Source organism: Scyliorhinus canicula, chromosome 8, assembly GCF_902713615.1.
Source record: "Scyliorhinus canicula chromosome 8, sScyCan1.1, whole genome shotgun sequence".
Taxonomy (NCBI): Eukaryota; Metazoa; Chordata; class Chondrichthyes; order Carcharhiniformes; family Scyliorhinidae; genus Scyliorhinus; species Scyliorhinus canicula.
Genome location: NC_052153.1, coordinates 29,799,529 through 29,821,192, shown reverse-complemented (window position 1 = coordinate 29,821,192; position 21,664 = coordinate 29,799,529). Strand labels below are relative to the sequence as shown.

General features: G+C 46.2%; 1 protein-coding gene across 12 annotated transcripts in view; it reads left to right on the top strand.

Annotated features, from left to right (window-relative positions):
• The window catches only part of LOC119970168 (multiple PDZ domain protein), a 416,554-nt gene that overhangs the window by 150,802 nt on the left and 244,088 nt on the right, over positions 1–21,664 (top strand). For 11 of the 12 annotated variants that reach the window (XM_038804326.1, XM_038804336.1, XM_038804332.1 and 8 more), the window contains exons 17-20: positions 1,705–1,896; positions 2,104–2,313; positions 3,716–3,844; positions 16,783–16,944. In XM_038804326.1, coding sequence (XP_038660254.1) covers positions 1,705–1,896; positions 2,104–2,313; positions 3,716–3,844; positions 16,783–16,944 — 693 coding nt within the window. The remainder of the gene's footprint in view (positions 1–1,704; positions 1,897–2,103; positions 2,314–3,715; positions 3,845–16,782; positions 16,945–21,664) is intronic. The other variant, XM_038804325.1, reaches the window with a different exon arrangement.

The following is a 21,664-nucleotide window of genomic DNA, read 5'->3' as shown; positions in this document are numbered from 1 at the left end:
AGATTTATTTAAATACCCAAGATCTTTGGTTGAGTCCAATAAACTGCAGTCAACAGGATTGTAACTTTAAAAGAAAAGTAACCTTTTTATTATTAACAGCATCTTTAATTAGACGGACAGAAAATGTAGCTGGGTGTAGCTGGTAATTTGTGTATGGAGCTGGAGGACAGAGGTACGGTTCTAACTTCATACTTTGCGTTGGTGTTCACTAGTGCAAGGGCCGATGTGGGTATAGAAATCAGGGGGAAGGACTGTGATGAAATTAAATAAATTAACATGACAGAGAGGAAGTTCTGAGTTGTCTGGCAGGCATAAAAGTCGATAAATCTCTCGGGTGAATTCAGGCCCCTTAACAGGCCACCCCATCCAGGAGCCCCAGCCATCACCACCCTAACCTCCCAGAGGCCCCTGTTTACCTGCCATGCACACCCTCCACCTTCCATTCATGGGAAAGGCCTCCTCAGCCTGTGGCCCTTGGCAGTGCCATCCTGGCACACGGACATGTTTGTGTGGTTTGCAGTGCTGAATGGCGCCTGGCTGCGGCCTAGCTGGGAACGCTGGTAAATAGAGGGTAAGCTCGCTGACTTGGGTGGATCCCGCGAGGTGTGAAGGCTGCCTATAAACCTGCGGGAGGCCTCTCCCGGCATCCACGAACCCCACCACGCGAGAGCGAGAACGTAATGCGTCTGGTGGATCGCATACATATAGTTTGAGTAGGGAGGTTCTTCTGGAACTGTATGAAATATTGGTCGGCTACAGCTAGAGAATTGTGTGAAGATCTGAAATTCACATTAAAGGTGGCATGTGACAGCACTGGAAAAGGTGCAGAGGAGATTTATCAGGATGGAGAGTTTTCGCTATAGAACATAGAACAGTACAGCACAGAACATGAAGAGGGGTTGGGTAGACTGGGTTGTTTTCCTTGTGTTATGGGCCAGGGATTCGAAAACTCCAAAGAATATCATGGAGTTCACCTGACCCACGACTTTTAATAGATTTTGGTTATGGCCCATGATGTTGTGCTGAACTAGTCTGAAACTAAGATCAAATCAACCTACTCCCAATTATTCTAGTACACACCATATGCCTATCTAATAACCGCTTGAAAGTTCCTAAAGTGTTTGACTCCACTACCATAGCTGGGAGTGCGTTCCACGCCCCAACCACTCTCTGAGTAAAGAAACCACCTCTGACATCCCTCCTATATCTTCCATCATGTTGAAAGACATCTTCCTCCTGGATCCACGGATCCTCACTTCCCTTTAGCTGTCAGGTTTCCTGAGGCCTGGAAATGTTGCAGGCAATGGATAAATTTAAATGGTTGTGCCTCTATTCAACAGAAGTGGGCAAGTTGGACTGGGATTTAGATCTTTTACATACCGCCTAATCTAAACATGCTTGTTGTCGGGGTTTAAAATCCCTCCCCTCCACCAATCCCTTCAAAAAACTTAATTAATCTGCCATATACAAATCCTTCCTGACGACCCCTATTTGACCCACCTTACTAGGTGTTTACTCATTTTGTTCCATCGTAGATAAGATACAAGTCAAATGATTTCCACATAGGGGTTTGTCGTGGTTAGTAATTCCATTTATCATGTGTCCAATGGACCAAATGGCATTTCTTGCTTAGTACTTTGTTGTTTCAATACAACAATGTATGCTTTTTAATGAAAACTTTTGTTTTAAATGTGATTTTTCCAGAGGCACATTGATCAAAATGAGATTACTGCAACATCTGCCACAGATGATGATGCTGTTGTGGTTGAGATAGAAGGAAGACAGAGTGGTGTGGAGGCACAAGGTTCTCACCTGGCGATGTGGGAATCTGAAATTCAAAGCATAGAATTAGAGAAAGGTAGCTCAGGCCTCGGGTTCAGCATTCTGGATTATCAGGTATTTAATTCTAGTTTGTCTCCTTACAAGCTGAATCGCAGAACTGTCATATTCTTAAGTTCTTTGTTTAAACATATGTTTATTTCCAGAGGAAACATAACATTTACAGTTCTGTACTTTCAAATGAGATCTACTGTACTTTAAAATAAAAAGTTAATTATTTTTGTCTTTTCAGCTTTAAATTATTAATATTATTTTTACACTTAGGATCCGGTTGACCCAATACGAACAGTTATTGTGATTCGTTCATTAGTGCCCAGTGGTGTGGCAGAACAAGATGGCCGACTTCTTCCAGGAGACCGACTCATGTTTGTCAACAGCACCAACTTGGAGAATGCTACTCTTGAGGAAGCTGTTCAGGCACTCAAAGGTGCATCAGGAGGCAGAGTTAGAATTGGGGTAGCAAAGCCTTTGCCAGTAAGTCTTCTTTCAATGTTACATAGTGGGCTGATCCAAAATTCTGGTATTAATTTGTGTGACATTAACCCCAACTATTTGGGCACACAGGGATAGAATTTTGTATGCTTTCAAACTATTTTTGTTATGCGCACAGAGTCTTGTCCCTATTCAGCACCTAATTTAATGGTGGTTCCTATTTTTAGGCCTGCTGAATGATTGGCTAAATATGCAAAGGAGGGTCATGTCGCTGTTTTAGGGTACTTTGTAAAATGTGTAAAAATATAAGTGGAACATATGCTGTGCAATCTCTGACTAGTTTTTCTAGTTCTTGTGTCCTTTAAAGGGACTGCTGGCGGCTGCTGAAGAAATCGTAGGAAACTTTTGTTTTAATCTTCTGCAGTGTATGGAGGGGTATAACAGCTGTACTACGGATAGCTGCTTCCCCCTACTCAGCCCACTTGCATCTCCCCATAGTGAGAATCAAGTGAGAAAGGGTAGGATGGCTCAACTCTTCCCATTCCTCATTTGATTGCAACAGATTTTAAAAAAAATATACTTGCCAATTAAGTGAGTCCTTTAACTGATGGCATGCAATGATTGTGAAACGTGCAAACAGGCAAGTTTTCTTGCGTTTTTGAACATAAATTGGTATTTATTGTACTTAACCCGGTCTAAGTAAAATAATTAAAAAATGCTCCAATCTACACATTCCGAGTCACACAAATGCAAATAGGTTGCAAAGTAGAAGGTAGCTTAATTATATTTGAAATTCCAATAAAGATTCAAGTTTTATAGATCTTGGGGGTTGATGACCCGGATGGACCCAGGCTGAACTCCTTGGTCTTTCAGGACTCGGTGACAATGTGGGTTAAAGATGTTGGTGGTCATGGAATCCCTACAGTGCAGAAGAAGGCCATTCAATCCATTGAATACACCTTCCCTACAAAGGAGCACCCAATCTCTGTAACCCCACCCAACTTTTGGACACTTGGGGCAACTTATCATGGCCAATGCACCTAACCAGCACATTTTTGGATTGTAAGAGGAAACCCCTGCAGAATGTGCAACCTCCATACAGACAGTCACTCAAAGTCGGAATTGAACCCAGGTCCCTGGCACTGTGATGCAGCAGTGCTGACCACTGTGTCACCATGCTGCCCTTTTCGCAAACAATTTTATCTGCAACGTGCCCATTTATGGGAGAGGATCCCAAGATACTCATTTAATTAAGAACTTCCGGGATATTTGAGGTCAGTTTATCTTTTCTTCCAGAGATGGCAACAAAATAATCTCTGCCGGTGACAATTGAAAATTGCCTCTTTGCGACTAACATGGAATCTTCCAAATAACTATTGTATTTTACGTGTATTCATTTTGCATGTCAGCTTCTTGTGCTACACTCAAAACTCCACTCTCTCAGCAGTTTTCTCCAGAAGAGGGGTGTGTGCCTGCTAAAGAGGATTCTTTGCTCTGCTTGGGTCAGTCTTGTGACGGTGATGCGGAGGAGGCGTCAGGTGATGCTGCTGTCTTTCGTGCAGAGTTAGCACTGGTTAGTTATCCTCTTGTTCTGAACTGTGCATCTGTCGGAATTTTAATCTGTGCTTTTCTGTTTAATTACATAATAAATCAGTGCTGTGTTGTACATTTGGTCTAACCTGTGCAAAGTATGAGTTAGACTTCAACTGATTATGTTGCACATGGGGTGGCAATTATCAAAGATTCTGAATCAAAAATGTGCTCCTTGAGGCCAAGGAAACATCTAAGCAACAGTAGCAAACACCAGGAACAGCAGTATCGAAAACACTGACCGTCCCAATTATAAATGATCAGAGCTAGGAGGCTCACACACAGGGTTAAATGTATGGATGATAGGAAGCTAATGAAGGTGACAGACTCCAAATGAGAACAGGATAGGTTACAGGCGGATTTGAGTATACTTCGGACTTTGATAGATCGCATTGGAAGTCCAAAAACGATGGAAAGAATGGAACAAATTTGAACTGTCCTTTGTAGAAAAGAGAGGTTGAGTGGTGATTTGATTGCTATTTTTGAAATTTGAAAAGAAGTGGATACTGCAGACCTTGACAAGCACTGTCAGGAACAGTAGAACCAAAGGATGTGGACTGCAGTTCAAGGGGAACATTCAAAATGAATCTCCAGAAATATTTTTAAAGATGGTGTAAAATCTATCGAACCTGATCCCCAGGGGGATGGTGGACGCTGATAGTATTGCTTCATTCAGTAAAAATTAGCTACATTTATTTCAGATGATATTATCTGGGGATATGGTAAATGAGTAATTTTGGTCATAATACATGCTGGATGTAATAGGATTGTGAGAAATAAGTTACCTTGGACAAAATGGTCCCAAAGCATTGAACAAACTATGGGTTTTCATTGCCTCATGTCTTGGTCCGTTGTGATAGAGTTATGGAATCATAACGCCATAGAATGACGTCTGCTAGCTCTATGTAGAGCAAACCACCCTCACCCAAGTGTCGCATAGCCCTGAAAAGTCTACTTCCTTCAGGTGCCTATCCAAATTCATTTTGAAATCATCACTGTCTCCACTTCCACCACCTTTGTATGCAGCAAGTGCTGTGTCATTACTCTTGTTGCATAAAGAAGTTAATCCTCACATCCTGCCTGTATCTCTTGCCCAAAACCTTAAATCTGTATTCCCAGTCTTTATCCTATTAGCTAATGGGATTAACATCACTTTGTTTAGTGGCTGGTTTAACACACTGGGCTAAATAGCTGGCTTTGAAAGCAGACCAAGGCAGGCCAGCAGCCCGATTCAATTCCCGTACCAGCCTCCCTGAACAGGCGCTGGAATGTGACGACTAGGGGCTTTTCACAGTAACTTCATTTAAAGCCTACTTGTGACAATAAGCAATTTTTATTTCATTTCATTTAATTTTCATTTCATTTCATTATTTACCTTATCTAAACTTTTCACAATCCTGTGCACTTCTTTCAGATGTCCCCTAAACTACCTTTGCGTCAGCATCTCAAAACATAGTCTTGACGCCAAAAGTTCTTAACTCTCGAAGTATTCTGGTAAATTTTCTCAGTATCCTCTCAGGGACCTTCACGTTTGTCCTGAAATATGGTGATTAGACCTGGATACAATGCTCTAGTTGTAGACTAACCAAAGCTTTATAAATATTCAGTGCAATGTCCCTGCTTTTGGATTCAGTACCTCTATTAACGAAGTTCAATGCCTCTATTTACAAAGAACAAAGAAAATTACAGCACAGGAACAGGCCCTTCGGCCCTCCCAGCCTGCGCCGATCCAGATCCTTTATCTAAACCTGTCTCCTATTTTCCAAGGTCTACTTCCCTCTATTTCTGCCCGTTCATATACCCGTCTAGATGCCTCTTAAATTATGCTATCGTGCCCGCCTCTACCACCTCCGCTGGTAAAGCGTTCCAGGCACCCACCACCCTCTGCGTAAAAAACTTTCCACACACATCTCCCTTAAACTTTTCCCCTCTCACCTTGAAATCGTGACCCCTTGTAACTGACACCCCCGCTCTTGGAAAAAACTTGTTGATATCCACCCTGTCCATACCTCTCATAATTTTGTAGACCTCAATCAGGTCCCCCCTCAACCTCCGTCTTTTCAATGAAATCAATCCTAATCTACTCGACCTTTCTTCATAGCTAGCCCCCTCCATACCAGGCAACATCCTGGTGAACCTCCTCTGTACCCTCTCCAAAGCATCCACATCCTTCTGGTAATGTGGCGACCAGAACTGAACGCAATATTCCAAATGTGGCCTAACCAAAGTCCTATACAACTGTAACATGACCTGCCGACTCTTGTACTCAATACCCCGTCCGATGAAGGCAAGCATGCTGTATGCCTTCTTGACCACTCTATCAACCTGCGTTGCCACCTTCAGGGTACAATGCACCTGAATTCCCAGATCTCTCTGTACATCAATTTTCCCCAGGACCCTTCCATTGACCACATAGTCCGCTCTTGAATTTGATCTTCCAAAAAGCATCACCTCGCATTTGCCTGGATTGAACTCCATCTGCCATTTCTCTGCCCAACTCTCCAATCTATCTATATTTTGTTGTATTCTCTGACAGTCCTCCTCGCTATCTGCAACTCCACCAATCTTTGTATCATCTGCAAACTTGCTAATCAGACCACCTATATCTTCCTCCAGGTCATTTATGTAGATCACAAACAACAGTGGTCCGAGCATGGATCCCTGTGGAACACCACTAGTCACACTTCTCCATTTTGAGACACTCCCTTCTACCACTACTCTGTCTCCTGTTGCCCAGTCAGTTCTTTATCCATCTAGCTAGTACACCCTGAACCCCATACAACTTCACTTTTTCCATCAACCTGCCATAGGAAACCTTATCAAACGCCTTACTAAAGTCCATTTATATGACATCTACAGCCGTTCCCTCATCAATTAACTTTGTCACTTCCTCAAAAAATTCTATTAGGTTTGTAAGGCATGACCTTCCCTGCACAAAACCTTGCTGCCTATCACTGATAAGTCTATTTTCTTCCATATGTGAATAGATCCTATCCCTCAGTATCTTCTCCAACAGTTTGCCTACCACTGACGTCAAGATCACAGGTCTATAATTCCCTGGATTTTCCCTGGACATTAGCAATTCTCCAGTCCTCCGGGACCTCACCCATGCTCAAGGATGCTGTAAAGATATCTGTTAAGGCACCAGCTATTTCGACCCTCGCTTTCCTCAGGAACCTGGGATAGATCCCATCCGGTCCTGGGGACTTGTCCACCTTAATGTCTTTTAGAATATCCAAAATTTCCCCCTTCCGTATGACAACTTGACCTAGAGTATTTAAACATCCATCCCTAGCCTCAACATCCGTCTTGTCCCTCTCCTTGGTAAATACCGATGCAAAGTACTCATTAAGAATCTCACCCATTTCCTCTGAGTCCACGCATAAATTCCCTCTTTTGTCTTTGAGTGGGCCAATCCTTTCTCTAGTTACCCTCTTGCTCCTTACATACGAATAAAAGGCTTTGGGATTTTCCTTAACCCTGTTAGCCGAAGATATTTCATGACCCCTTTTAGCCCTCTTTATTGCGCGTTTGAGATTCGTCCTACTTTCCCGATATTCCTCCAAAGCTTCATCAGTTTTGAGTTGCCTCGATCTTATGAATGCTTCCTTTTTCATCTTAGCTAGTCTCACAATTTCACCCATCATCCATGGTTCCCTAATCTTGCCATTTCTATCTCTCATTTTCACAGGGACATGTCTGTCCTGCACTCTAATCAACCTTTCCTTAAAAGACTCCCACATTTCAAATGTGGATTTACCCGTAAACAACTGCTCCCAATCCACATTCCCTAGTTCCTGCCGAATTTTGTTATACTCTGCCTTTCCCCAATTTAGTACTCTTCCTTTCGGACCACTCTTGTCCTTGTCCATGAGTATGCTAAAACTTACGGAATTGTGATCGCTATTCCCAAAGTACTCACCGACTGAAACTTCAACCACCTGGCCGGGATCATTCCCCAATACCAGGTCCAGTATGGCCCCCTCCTGAGTTGGACTATTTACATACTGCTCCAGAAAAACTCTCCTGGATGCTCCTTACAAACTCTGCTCCATCTACACCTCCAACACTACACGAATCCCATTCAATGTTGGGGAAGTTAAAATCTCCCATCACAACCACCCTATTGCTCCGACATTTTTCTATAATCTGTCTGCATGTTTGTACCTCTACTTCACCTTTCTGCCTTTGTCCCATATCTCTTGCTCCCTTACCTATAACAATTTGTCGATCTGATCCTGAACACTTCAGTTGACCCAGTTTTCATTGTCCTTTAGAATTCCACTTTTTAAAAAAAATAATTTTTATTCAAGTTTTTTAATAACAATCACAAATTTTCTCCCCGCAATTTAAAACAAACAAGGCGTGTTTCCACACCAAAACAAGAAAAGAACCCCCCCCCCAAAATAAATGATAATAAATAACAATACAAGAAAGAAGAAAATAACATAACAAACCGACCGCCGCAAAAACAATCGCGAAAGGGCTGCCACCGCCGAAAGAACCCCTGTACCGACCCCCTCAGGACAAATTTCATCCTCTCCAACTTGATGAACCCAGCCATGTCGTTGACCCAGGTTTCCGAACTCGGGGGCCGCGTATCCCTCCACTGTAACTGAATCCTGCGCCGGGCTACTAGAGACGCAAAGGCCAGAATGCCGGCCTCTCTCGCCTCCTGCGCTCCAGGCTCCGAAGCTACCCCAAAGATCGCGAGCCCGCAGCCCGGCCTGACCCTAGACCCAACCACTTCCGACAAAACCCCCGCCACCCCCTTCCAAAACCCCTCCAGGGCCGGACATGCCCAAAACAGGGGCTGTTTAGCTCACAGGGCTAATCGCTGGCTTTGAAAGCAGACCAAGGCAAGCCAGCAGCACGGATCGATTCCCGTAACAGCCTCCCGAACAGACGCCGGAATGAGGCGACTAGGAGCTTTTCACAGTAACTTCATTTGAAGCCTACTCGTGACAATAAGCGATTTTCATTTTTCAAACATATGGGTTTGCCGGGCCACCCGAACACCTCCCACACCTGTCTTCCCTTCGGAAAAACCGGCTCATCCTTGCCCCCGTCATGTGAGCCCTGTGCAGCACCTTCAGCTGAATTAGGCTGAGCCGTGCGCAAGAGGAGGAAGAATTCACCCTCTCCAGGGCGTCCGACCACGTCCCATCCTCAATCTCTTCCCCTAGCTCTTCCTCCCATTTCACTTTGAGCTCATCTACTGAGGCCTCCTCCTCCTCCTGCTTCAGCTGGTAGATAGCCGAGATCTTCCCTTCCCCTACCCACGTCCCCGAAAGCACCCTGTCCTGCACCCCCCTTGGCGGCAGCCGTGGATACTCCGCCACCTGCCTCTTAACAAAGTCCCTGACCTGTATAAAAGCGTTCCCGGGGGGAGGTTCCACTTCCCCACCAGCTCCTCCAGAGTCGCGAACTTCCCATCCAGGAAGAGGTCCCCAAACTGTCTGATGCCTGCCCTGTGCCAACTCCCAAATCCACCACCCGTTCTCCCTGGTGCAAAACGGTGATTGCTCCGTATCGGGGCCCAAACTGAGGCCTTCCCCCCCCCCATATGCCGCCTCCACTGTCTCCAGATTTTGTGGGACGCAACCACCACCGGACTCGTGGAGTACTTTGCCGGGGGGAGTGGAAGTGGGGCCGTCACCAAAGACTCCACACACACAGGACGCCACCTCCAATCTCTTCCATGCGTCACCCTCCCCTTCCGTCACCCACCTGCGAATCATCGGCATGTTCGCCGCCCAATAATATACGCCCAATATTATCCACACAGGTTGGCCAGCGCCAGGCCCCCTACCTCCCTTCTTCGCTCCAAAAATACCCTCCTTACTCTCGGGGCCTTCCGCGCCCACACAAACTCCAGAATCGACTTATTCACACTTCTGAAAAAAGCCTTCGGGATCAATATGGGGAGGCACTGGAAAAGGAACAAAAACCTTGGGAGCACCGTCATTTTAACTGACTGGACCCTGCCCGCCAACGAGAGCGGCAGCGCATCCCACCTCCTGAACTCCTCCTCCATCTGCCCCACCAGCCGCGAAAAGTTAAGCCTATGCATAGCCCCCAGGTCCTAGCCACGTGAACCCCAAGATACCTAAAGCTCCTCCCAGCCCTCTTCAACGGGAGTTCCCCTATCTCCCTCTCCTGACCCCCCGGATGCAGGACAAACAGTTCGCTTTTCCCCACATTGAGCTTATATCCCGAAAAGTCCTCAAGTATCCTCAGCACCTCTGGCATCCCCTCAGCCAGGTCCACGACATACAGCAGCAGATCATCTGCATACAACGACAACCGGTGTCCCCCCCCCCCTCCCCCCAAAACCACAATCCCCCTCCAACTCTTCGAGTCCCTCAGCGCCATGTCCAGGGGCTCAATTGCTAACACGAAGAGCAGGGGAGACGAGGGGCACCCCTTTCTTGTCCCTCTGGAAAGCCGAAAGTCCACCGACCTCCCATGCGTCACCATTCGGGGAGCTGTACAGCAACCTCACCCAGCTGATGAACCCCTCACCAAACCCAAACCTCCGCAACACCTCCCACAGGTAACTCCACTCCACCCTATCAAAAGCTTTCTCCGCATCCATGGACACCACTATTTCTGACTCCCCAGCCACCGGCACCATCATCATGACATTCAGGAGCCTCCGCACGTTGGCATTCAATTGTCTCCCCTTCACAAACCCCGTTTTGTCCTCATGAATCACCGTCGGGACCACATCCTCCACCCTCCTGGACAGCACCTTTGCCAACAACTTAACATCTACGTTAAGGAGCGAGATCGACCTATATGACCCACACTGAAGGGGGTCCTTGTCTTGCTTCAGGAGTAAAGAGATAATTGCCCTGGACATCGTCGGGGGCAGAGTCCCCCCCTCCCTGGCTTCATTCAGGGTCCTCACCAGCAGCGGGCCCAGCAAATCTGAAAATTTCTTGTAAAATTCCACCGGGAACCCATCAGGCCCTGGCGCTTTCCCTGTCTGCATGCTCCCCAATGCCTCCACCAGCTCCTCCAACTCAATTGGGGCCCCCCAAACCCTCCACCCGCTCGTCCCCTACTCTTGGGAACTCCAGCTTATCCAAAAAGCGGTCCATCCCGCCTGCTTCCCCGGGGGGTACCGCCCGGTACAGCCCCTCATAAAAGGATCTGAACACCCCATTGATGTCCTTTCCACCCCGCACTTAGTTCCCACCTACATCCGTGCCTCCCCCAATTTCTCTAGCTGCCTCCCGCTTCTGGAGCTGGTGAGCCAACATCCGACTTGCCTTCTCCCCGTGCTCATACACCGCCCCCTGTGCCCTCCTCCACTGCGCCTCCGCCTTATGGGTGGTTAGAATGTCGAACTCCGCCTGGAGACTGCGCCGCTTCCTCAGAAGCCCCTCCTCTGGGGTGTCTGCATATCTCCTATCCACCTTGACCATCTCCTCCACCAGCCTTTCCCTCTCGACCCTCTACCCCCTCTCCCTGTGCGCCCGAATAGATATCAGCTCCCCTCTAACTACCGCCTTTAGCGCTTCCCAAACCATCCCAACCTGCACCTCCCCGTTGTCATTGGTTTCCAGATACCCCTCTATACCCCTACGGATCCGCCCGCACACTTCCTCCTCTGCCAAAAGCCCCACATCCAACCTCCACAGCGGGCGCTGATCCTTCCCCTCCCCCAGCTCCAGGTCCACCAAATGTGGAGCATGATCAGAAATGGCTATCGCCGAATACTCTGCCCCCACCACTCTCGGGATCAGCGCCCTGCTAAGCACAAAAAAGTCAATTCGGGAATACGCCTTATGAACATGGGAGAAAAAGGAGAACTCCCTATCCCCCGGCTCCAAAAACCTCCAAGGGTCCACCCCTCCCATCTGATCCATGAACCCCCTCAGCACCGAGGCCGCATCCGGCCTCCTGCCCATCCTAGACTTCGAGCGATCCAGAGTCGGATCCAGCACCCTGTTAAAGTCCCCACCCAGAATCAATCCCCCTGTCTCCAGGTCCGGGATCAGGCCCAGCAGACGCTGCATGAAGCCCGCATCATCCCAGTTGGGGACATAAACATTAACCAAGACCACCCGCTCCCATGAAGTCTCCCACTCACCATCACATATCGACCTGCACTATCCGCCACCACTTTGGACGCGACGAACGGCAGGCTCTTACCCACCAGAATTGCCACCCCACGGTTCTTTGCATCAAGCCCCGAGTGAAACACCTGTCCCACCCAACTTTTTCTTAGCCTCACCTGACCCGTAACCCTGAGGTGCGTCTCCTGGAGCATAGCCACATCCGCCTCCAACCCCCTCAAGTGAGCTAAGACCCGGGATCGCTTCACCGGACCATTCAGCCCCCTCACGTTCCATGTGACCAACCGAACCCGAGGGGCCATCCCCTTCCCTCTGCGCCGATCAGCCATACTGGGAACCCCCCAAGCCCGCTCCCCACGGTGGCAGACCCCCGTACCAACGCCCCCCCTTCACCATCCATTCCCTCACAGTCCCTGCAGCAACAACCTGGCACCCCCCCCCCCCAAAGCTAGGGCCCCCCTAGCTGCGTTACCCCCAACATTATGCTTCCGTGAGTCAGCTGACTTCTGCTGACCCCGACGACTCCCGCCATAACCACGACCCCCCCCCCCCCCCCGTGCTACACAGCCACCAATCCCTCCCTACCAGCACCGGCCCCGCCCCCAATTCCTCCGGCGCGGGAAGAAAGCCCGCGCTTCCAACCCGAGCCTCGCCCCGCGACCCAACACGTGGGAAAAAGACGGACACATGACCCATCGGGGCCCCAACCTTCTCCCCAACCCACCAGTGGAAAAAACAAAACCAAGCACCACAATAAATAACCAACAGCCCCAAAAAACCCCGAAAGAACCCAAATAACCATAACCAAAACAGCGAAAACAAACAGGAAACAACCATCAGCAAACACAGCCAATATAGGCAAAAGGATACCTAAGAGGGCAAAGCCTCCAAACAAAGTACATTTCCCCCCAGTCCTCAGTTCGTGTCCAAGTTCTCAGCCTGGACAAAAGCCCAGGCTGCCACCGGAGAGTCAAAATAGAGCTGGCGGTCCTTGTACGTGACCCAGAGGCGAGCCGGCTTTAGAAGGCCAAACTTTACCCTTTTCCTGTGGAGCACTCCCTTCGCTCGATTGAAGCCAGCCCTTCTCCTCGCCACCTCCGCACTCCAGTCCTGAAAAATCCGAACGTCCGTGTTCTCCCACCTGCTGCTCCTCTCCTTCGCCCACCTCAACAACACGCACTCCCGGTCAACCAAGTGGTGAAAACGGACCAGCACCGCCCTGGGCGGTTCGTTTGGCCTGGGCTTCCGCTGCAGCACTCGATGGGCGCCTTCCAGCGCCGGGGGACCACGCAACGAGCCCGCACCCATCAGCGAGTTTAACATTAGGACCACATAGGCCGCCAAATCCGAATCCGAGAGGCCCAAAATCCGTAGATTCTTCCAGCGGGAGCGGTTCTCCATCTTCTCCATCCTCGCCTGCCATTTCTTATGCAGTGCCTCGTGCAACTCCACTTTCACTTCCAGGCCCAAAAGCTCATCCTCATTCTCCGAAGCCTTGTGCCGCAGCTCCCGAAGTCGCCCCCAGCTTGTCCAGCGAGGCATTAAACGGCTCCAAAATCTCGGCTTTGAGCTCCTTGAAGGAGCGCTTAAGCAGCTCCTGCTGCTGCTGCTTCCCCGCCCGCCGCCATCTTGCCTTTTCTGCCTCTCGCCGTTCTCTGACGTAAAACCAATTTTTGGACCGCTCCACTGCGAGTCCAGTCCATCCACCGGCCGCTGGGCACACTGGCTGTGTTTCCCCCCCGGTGAAAAGTCGAAACAGCGCCGTTGTCGGCTCTTAAAAGAGCCCAAAAGTCCAAAAAAAATCGGGAGCTGCCGAACGTGCGGCTTAGCTCCCCACTGACGCCATCGTAAGTCAGAATTCCACTTTTGACTACCTTCTGTGAACATTTGACTCCTGATTTCACTCATGAGTATCGAGCACTAGTGCACTCTTGTTCTAAATTCCACCACCAGAGGAACTGGCATCTGTGATTGAGAAATATGGTGTATCTGCTTTTGAGGCCGTGGGGGGACACAGACTTCGGCCCTTAGGCTGAATATTGAGGCCTTTGAAATCTTGCCTAGCTGGTGAGAAATCATGAAGGTGAGTGGCTGGGTGGGGGATGGGAAGGCGGGCTTGGAAATTGGGGAAGTGATTCGTGGTCTGATTTTTAAAAAATATTTCTTCCGTTCTTACAAGGCCAATGCACAGAGTGGATAGGACAGACCCTTAATCCATATCATTGCTTGCTCAAAACAAAATTCAAATTTTAATTGAATCCAGTTCATGAAAATGAAAATTGCTTATTGTCACAAGTAGGCTTCAAATGAAGTTACTGTGAAAAGCCCCAAGTTGCCAAATTCCGGCGCCTGTTCGGGGAGGAAGGTACGGGAATTGAACCATGCTGCTGGCCTGCTTTCAAAGCCAGTGATTTAGCCCTGTGCTAAACCTATGGTCTTCACAAGTGAGACATAAAAGATTCAAGCTGACGTGAAAAGGCCTTGCACCTCACCTTGGACTTGATCTGATGCATGATCTTAGCCAGAAGGTCTGATCTGTGGGAGTTCAGTTGCATTCTGTGGGAGCAATGTTTTAACATAGGGTTGGGGGAAACAGTCCTACTCCCCTTGGTTCCATATTCAACTAAGTACTCCGGAGCCTTCATGTCATTTAGTTCCATATTGCACTTGCAAGTTCAACATGTAGCAAATGAAGTGCTGGAGAATTCAGAAAATGAAAATGGGTCCTGCAAAATGTACAAGATCCATATTTGAATAAATTATTTTGCCTTTTAACAGTTCCCAGTTGTGCACTTTGAGAATGATCTGCTTATGGATCAGGCAGGTGGCGCACTTCATCAGGAAACAAAATGTGTTGCTGCTTTCCTGTATTATGAAGATTAGGAGGTTGTTTAGCACCTAGGCCAAATTTCAAGGTCTCCATATCTACTTTGTTAAATTATTTTATCATTACAAAATTCTTAATTAGATCCCCTCAAACATTTAAATTTAGGAGATTACAACCAGATTAATGCAACCTGACTTTACAGTTTCGCTCTTTAAGCCCTAGCATCCTGGCAAACTTGATCTGTATGTCTCCAAAGCTAATACGGAGTAGATACAGAGAAATTATGACCTGTGGTGTGGGAATCCAGAAGGTGGGAGTACAACTGTACTCCTGGATGACCTAGTTCTAGCAGCAATATCAGGGTTCAGTTTTTCGCACAAAAGATTGTGGAAGAATGAAATTCTCCCTCAGAGGCTGTGGATACCAGGTCATTTCAATTTTTTAAGATTGAGATTGTCCTGTTTTACTTAAGGGTATCATGGGATACGGATCAATAGTAGATGAATTGAGTTGAGGTGCTGATCAGCTATGATTGAGGGACTGAATAGCCTAGTCCTTAAATTTCCTATATTCCATTAAACAATAATTTCTAGTTTGCTGATTTATTTCTTAAACTATTTGTTAACTGCTTTAACTATGAAGGTAACACATATATGTATGTTGATTGTATTGTACATCAGTGTTCCCATGCCATGCATGGCAGTGCTGGTAGTGAAGACCTGGACGTTAACCTTTCATTTCCATCATTGATTTACAAGATAATTAACCTGCAGCCATGCAACAATCCAGAATGTCAAGCTGCATGCAACCAACTTTCCTTTTAAGATGTGTATGTGTCCAACCGCTCATCAATCTTAAGTGGATCATGCAGTTGAACACAAAATGCTGTACACAACGAAGAGAAATTAGATGGAACATTTGCTATCCATCATTAATTTTTTGAGTTGTGTGATTGAAAATGTAACTGCTTGCAAATACAGAACAGTATCGTTTTTGAAGAGATGGTGAAACTGGAAATTAGCAGCTATCCCATCATCTTGCACAAGGAAGGAAAGGAAACCAGAGAGGACAACATGCTTAGTCTAATAGCCAATCTGGTTTACACGTGTGTAATTTTAAACATGTTAAATTGTGTTTTTCTAATACATATATTATCAGTCAGGAAATACTTTAGTTTTTGAGTTTGATCAGAATTGGTAACAATCTCAGCACGGTAGCATGGTGGTTAGCATAAATGCTTCACAGCTCCAGGGTCCCAAGTTCGATTCCTGGCTGGGTCACTGTCTGTGTGGAGTCTGCACGTCCTCCCCGTGTGTGCGTGGGTTTCCTCCGGGTGCTCCGGTTTCCTCCCACAGCCCAAAGATGTGCGGGTTAGGTGGATTGGCCATGCTAAATTGCCCGTAGTGTCCTAAAAAGTAAGGTTAAGGGGGGGGGTTGTTGGGTTACGGGTATAGGGTGGATACGTGGGTTTGAGTAGGGTGATCATTGCTCGGCACAACATCGAGGGCCGAAGGGCCTGTTCTGTGCTGTACTGTTCTATGTTCTATGTAATGTCAGGCCGACATAAGCATTGAGCATCTTCTCATACGATCTCATAGAATCCCGACAGTACAGTAGGAGGCCATTCAGCCCATTGTGACTGCACCGATCCACTCCACCCTGTACCTGTAATCATGTAATTTACCCTGTACATCCCTGGACACTAAGGGGAATTTATCATGGCCAATCCACCTAACCTACGCATCTTTGGACTGTGGTAGGACACCCACACTGACACGGGGAGAATGTGCAAACTCCACACAGTCACCCAAGGCCATGAGACGGTAGTGCTAACCATTGTGCCATCCCTGCCGCCGTTCTGTTGTCTATTGTTTTTCGGCTCTGTGGTAACCATAACTAGATTTGATAGCTTGTTTTGATAATGTAAAACACTGAAATAAAATTCAGTAATCACCTTTTCCTCCTAGATTCATGTAGAGCGTAATTAATCTCTGTGTTGATTTCTAGGTAGAAGCAACTGAAACCAGCTTTGCCAGTGGACAGACATTTGACAGGGAGATATCTTTTGACAGCGAAGACTTCCATCAGGCCTCCATCATAGCCATGCATGGCAGTGCTGGTAGTGAAGACCTGGATGTTAACCTTTCATTTCCATCATTGATTTACAAGGTAATTAACCTGCAGTTTAAATTAAACTAATTGTAAATTGCCAGTTGGTTGTCATTTTTAATTTGGAAAATGATATAGCTATCTTCCTGAAAGCATTGTGCGACTTGCAGTCTAGAATAAGCTATTTTATATCAAAGTGGGTTGTTTGGGAAGGGAATTTAGAAGAGGAGGATTATACTAACCGATGGCTCTGCCATTAATTATGGGATGTAAAAAGGTACACAGAAGGTAAGAGTTAGGAAGAGTGCTGAGGAAATAATAATAACATAAGAAATAGGAACAGAAGAGCCTGTTGATTGTACTCTGCCACTCATTATGATTGTGACTAATCTTGGTCTTAATCAAACCCGCTCCCAAATCCCTTGATTCCCAGAGACACGAAAAATCCGACTATCTTAGCTTAGAGATACTCAGTGATGGCGCATTCACAATCATCTGGGGTACAGAATTCCAAGGATTCAGAACTCTTTGAGTAAAGAAATTCTAGATTCGGCAGCTCGGGGAAACAATGACTCAGTATCTACCATGTCAAGCACCTTCATCATCTTGAACGTTTCAATTAGATCACCTCTCCTTCTTGTAAATTCCAGAGAATATAGACCTAGTTTATTCAGGTTCTCATCATAGGACAACTCTGTCATCCCAGGGACTAATCTGGTCAACCTCACCATACTATCTCCGATGCAAGTATACCCTTCCTTAAGTATGAAGGCCAAAATTACACACAGTATTTTCGGTGTAGTTTCACCAAAGCTGTGTGTCATTATAGGAAGACCACATGTAATTTGCTTTATTGATTGATTGTTATGTCTGCATGCTGACTCTTTGTGTTCCTTGTACAAATACACTCTTGAATATCAACATTTACAAGTTTCACACCGATTAAATATTCTGCTTTTCTAAGGACCAAAGTGAATAAGCTCACACTTCCTCACATTCTCCATCTGCCACCTTGTTGTTTATCCACTTAACCTGCCTATATCTCTTTGCAGCCTCTTTTAGGAACATACGAACAGGAGTAGGCCATGCGGTCCGTTGAGCCTGCTCCGCTATTCAATACGATCTTGGTTGATTGGGCACTTCAATCCCTTTTACACCCATTATCCCCATAACCCTTTACCTTCCCGCAGCTTGCATTCCCACCTAGCTTTGTATTGTCAGAAAACTAAAATACCTTACTCTCTATCTCTCTGTCCAAGTCATTAATATAGATTGTAAATAGCTGAGGCCCCAGTACTGATGGAACTCCCCTACTTGCAACCTGCAAACTTGAAAATGCCCCATTTATCCCTACTTTCTGCTTCCTGTCAGTTAACCAATCCTCTGTCTTTTACAATATATCATCCCTGACTCTATGAACTCTTGTCTTGTGTATTGACCTCATGTATGCCAATTTTTGAATGCCTTTTGGAAATCCAAGCCTGCTACAGATTCCCATTTAACTAGCTTACTAATTACATCCTCTGAGAAAACTCCAATAAATTTGTCAAACAGAAGCTGTCTTTTATAAAATCATACTGGGCAGAAGTTTGAGTCCGAGTTAGCCGTCAGTGTAAATTGCAATGCGGGCCCACAATCTCCTGAAAATTAGGAAACTAGATTCTCGATGGCAAATTCTCATTTCCTGATTTTCCACTCCTCCCTCGCCTATGACTTAACACGATCCCTGCCCAGGAAAGTCGGCAATCTCAATCTAATACATTATCATATCATTAGCCAGCCCTCCCGCCTGGACTTCCTCCCTCTTTGACTAAGCAGTCCATGCCGGCGGGCGGTTTGCAACAGCTCCATATAAATGTGAGCCTGGCAACCTGAAATGAAATGAAACGAAAATCGCTTATTGTCACAAGTAGGCTTCAAATGAAGTTACTGTGAAAAGCCCCTAGTCACCACATTCCGGCGCGTGTTCGGGGAGGCTGGTACGGGAATTGAACCGTGCTGCTGGCCTGCCTTGGTCTGCTTTCAAAGCCAGCGATTTAGCCCTGTGCTAAACCAGCCCCTTTGTTCTTCACAAGTGAGACATAAAAGATTCAAGCTGAAGTCATTAACATAGATTGTAAATAGGAGATGCTACAATTCAGAGAGCGCTTACTAACAAGTTCCTGAAGTAGGTGTACCTCTAAATAGCAATGCAAGATATTTGAAACTTAAATGTTCTAAAAGGCTGTAATAGTGACAAGGTATCACCTACCCTCAGATTAACAGGGATGGAATTAGTGGGAAAGGTACAAAGGAAATAGAGTTCTTAAAATGTATTCCGGAAAACTTTTTTAACTAGTACAAAGCCAGGCCAATAAGAAGCGAGGCAGTTCTGGACTTATTTTTTGGGCAACTGGAAAAGTATCAGTTGGAGGGCGCTTTGGATGGAAATGATCATAATTCAGTTATAATTAGGGTAGGAATGGAAGGGGATAAAATAGACCAGGAATAAATGTTCTTAATTGAGGAGAAAACATTTTTAATAAGCTGTGATGTGATAGAGCTCAAGTGGACTGGAAGCAGCTCCTTGAAGGTAAGTGCCAGATAAGTGGGAGGCATTCAAGGGAGAGATAATAAGGGTTCTGAGCAAGTATTTTGCCCTTGAATAAAAAAGGTGGGGGGGTGGATAAATAAATTCAGAGCTCCCTGGATGTCAAGGCAATTAAAAGAGACGATAAAGAATAATGGGAAGTTTATGACGCATACTGGGGGCTAATACTCCAGAAAAACCTAAAAGAGTATAAAATGTCTTAGAGTGACATTAAAAAGGAAATTAGGAAAGCATTGAGGGGCATAGAAAAATATTAACAAGTAAAAATATGGAGCACCTAAAGATTTTTTTATCATTATATAAATAACATGATGACCATAAATATAACTTTAATGAATACAGTAGTCCCCCGTTATACCGCGCTCCGCAATACCGCGGTTCGCGATATACCGCGGGGGGGCTTATGGACCCCATCTGTCAGTTGTGTCAATTTCAGCGGCCGGCTGATTGTTTCAGTGAGAGAGCAGCTTCCCTCTCCGGATCAAAATGAGCCGGCCGCTGAAATTGACACTGCCGGCTGCTCTCTCCCTCCAATCCAACTTTTAAGTTTTAATGTTTCTGATTGGAGGGAGAGAGCAGCCGGCAGTGTCAATTTCAGCAGCCGGCTGATTGTTTCAGTGAGAGAGCAGCTTCCCCCTCCGGATCAAAGTGAGCCGGCCGCTGAAATTGACACTGTTTTAATTAGATCCACGATGGGGGTTTTAAATTTATTTAAAAATTTATGCTAGCGCTTCCCATTGTGAGTCTACGGGGGTCTGACCTCTCCCCCCGCCCCCCCGTAGACTCACAAGGGGAAGCGCTAGCATAGATTTTTAAATAAATTTAAAACCCCCATCGTGGATATCCGCGGCTCGGATGCAACGCGGGTGGCTGTCTTGGACCCCAACACCCGCGTTATAAAGGGGGACTACTGTACTAATGTAAATTTTCACAAATGAGACAGATGAGAAAGACATTGCAATAAGCTAGGTGTGAAATACTAGATGTAATTAACAAAGAGAGAGGACCTATTCAGGGACTTAATATCTTTTAAAAGTGAAAGAATCCCCAAATAGCATAAAATGTATTCTCAATTCTTCAGGGGTATGAGAGAATAAATAGGAAAGGCTCTGGCGATCATTTTCCAATCATCTCTGGCTTCAGGCAAGGTGTCAAGGGACTGGAGGATAACCTAACCTTCGGAATAGGAACGTTATTGGAAGATAAAATGAGGAACTGAATGAATCTATCCATAGAAAGACATTGATTAATCAAAGACAGTTAGCATGGATGTGTTAAGGGAAGGTCATGTCTGAGTAAACAGAGTAAATGTTTGAGGTAATAAGGAGGGTCAGTGAGGGTAGTGTATTTGATCTCTTGTGTTTGAATTTCAGCAATGATTTAAATGAGGTCCCACATGGCAGACTGCTCACAAAAGTAAAAGTCCATGGGACCCAAGCAAAGTGGCAAGTTGGATCCAAAAATGACTCGAAGCAGAAAGCAAAAGACAATGATTGATGTAATTTTTACGACTAGAAATCTCTGCAGTAGGGTTCTGCAGTTTTCAATATTGGATCCCTTATTTTTTGCGGTTATATACGATTTAGCCTTGAATGTTGATAGTATGTTTGCGTGGTTTGCAAACAATACAGAAATTACATTAGGTTGAAAATGAAGAGGAAAGTCGTAGACTGGCACGATACCACAATGGTTAGCATTGTTGCTTCACAGCTTAAAGGTCCCAGATTCGATTCCCGGCTTGGGCCACTGTCAGTGTGGAGTCTGTACGTTCTCCTCGTGTCTGCTTGGATTTCCTCTGGGTGTTCCGGTTTCCTCCCACATTCCAAAAATGTGCAGGTTAGGTGGATTGGCCTTGTTTAATTGCCCTCAGTGTTAAAAAAAAAATGATTAGGTGGGGTTACTGGGTTACGGGAATAGGGTTAAGTGGGGCTTAAGTAGGGTGCTCTTTCCAAGGGTCGGTGCAGAGTCGATGGGCTGAATGGCCTCCTACACCGTAAATCCTATGATTCTATGATAGTCAGATGGGCAGGCAGTGGCAAATGTAATTCAGTCTGGAGAAGGCCATCAAGGCAAGCAAACACAATAATTCGAAGGATATTAAAAAGTGCAGGGGAACAGAGGAACCTTGGAGTGTTGTATCCACAAATCTGTGAAAGTGACTGGGCAGATAGATAAGGTGGTCAAGAAGGC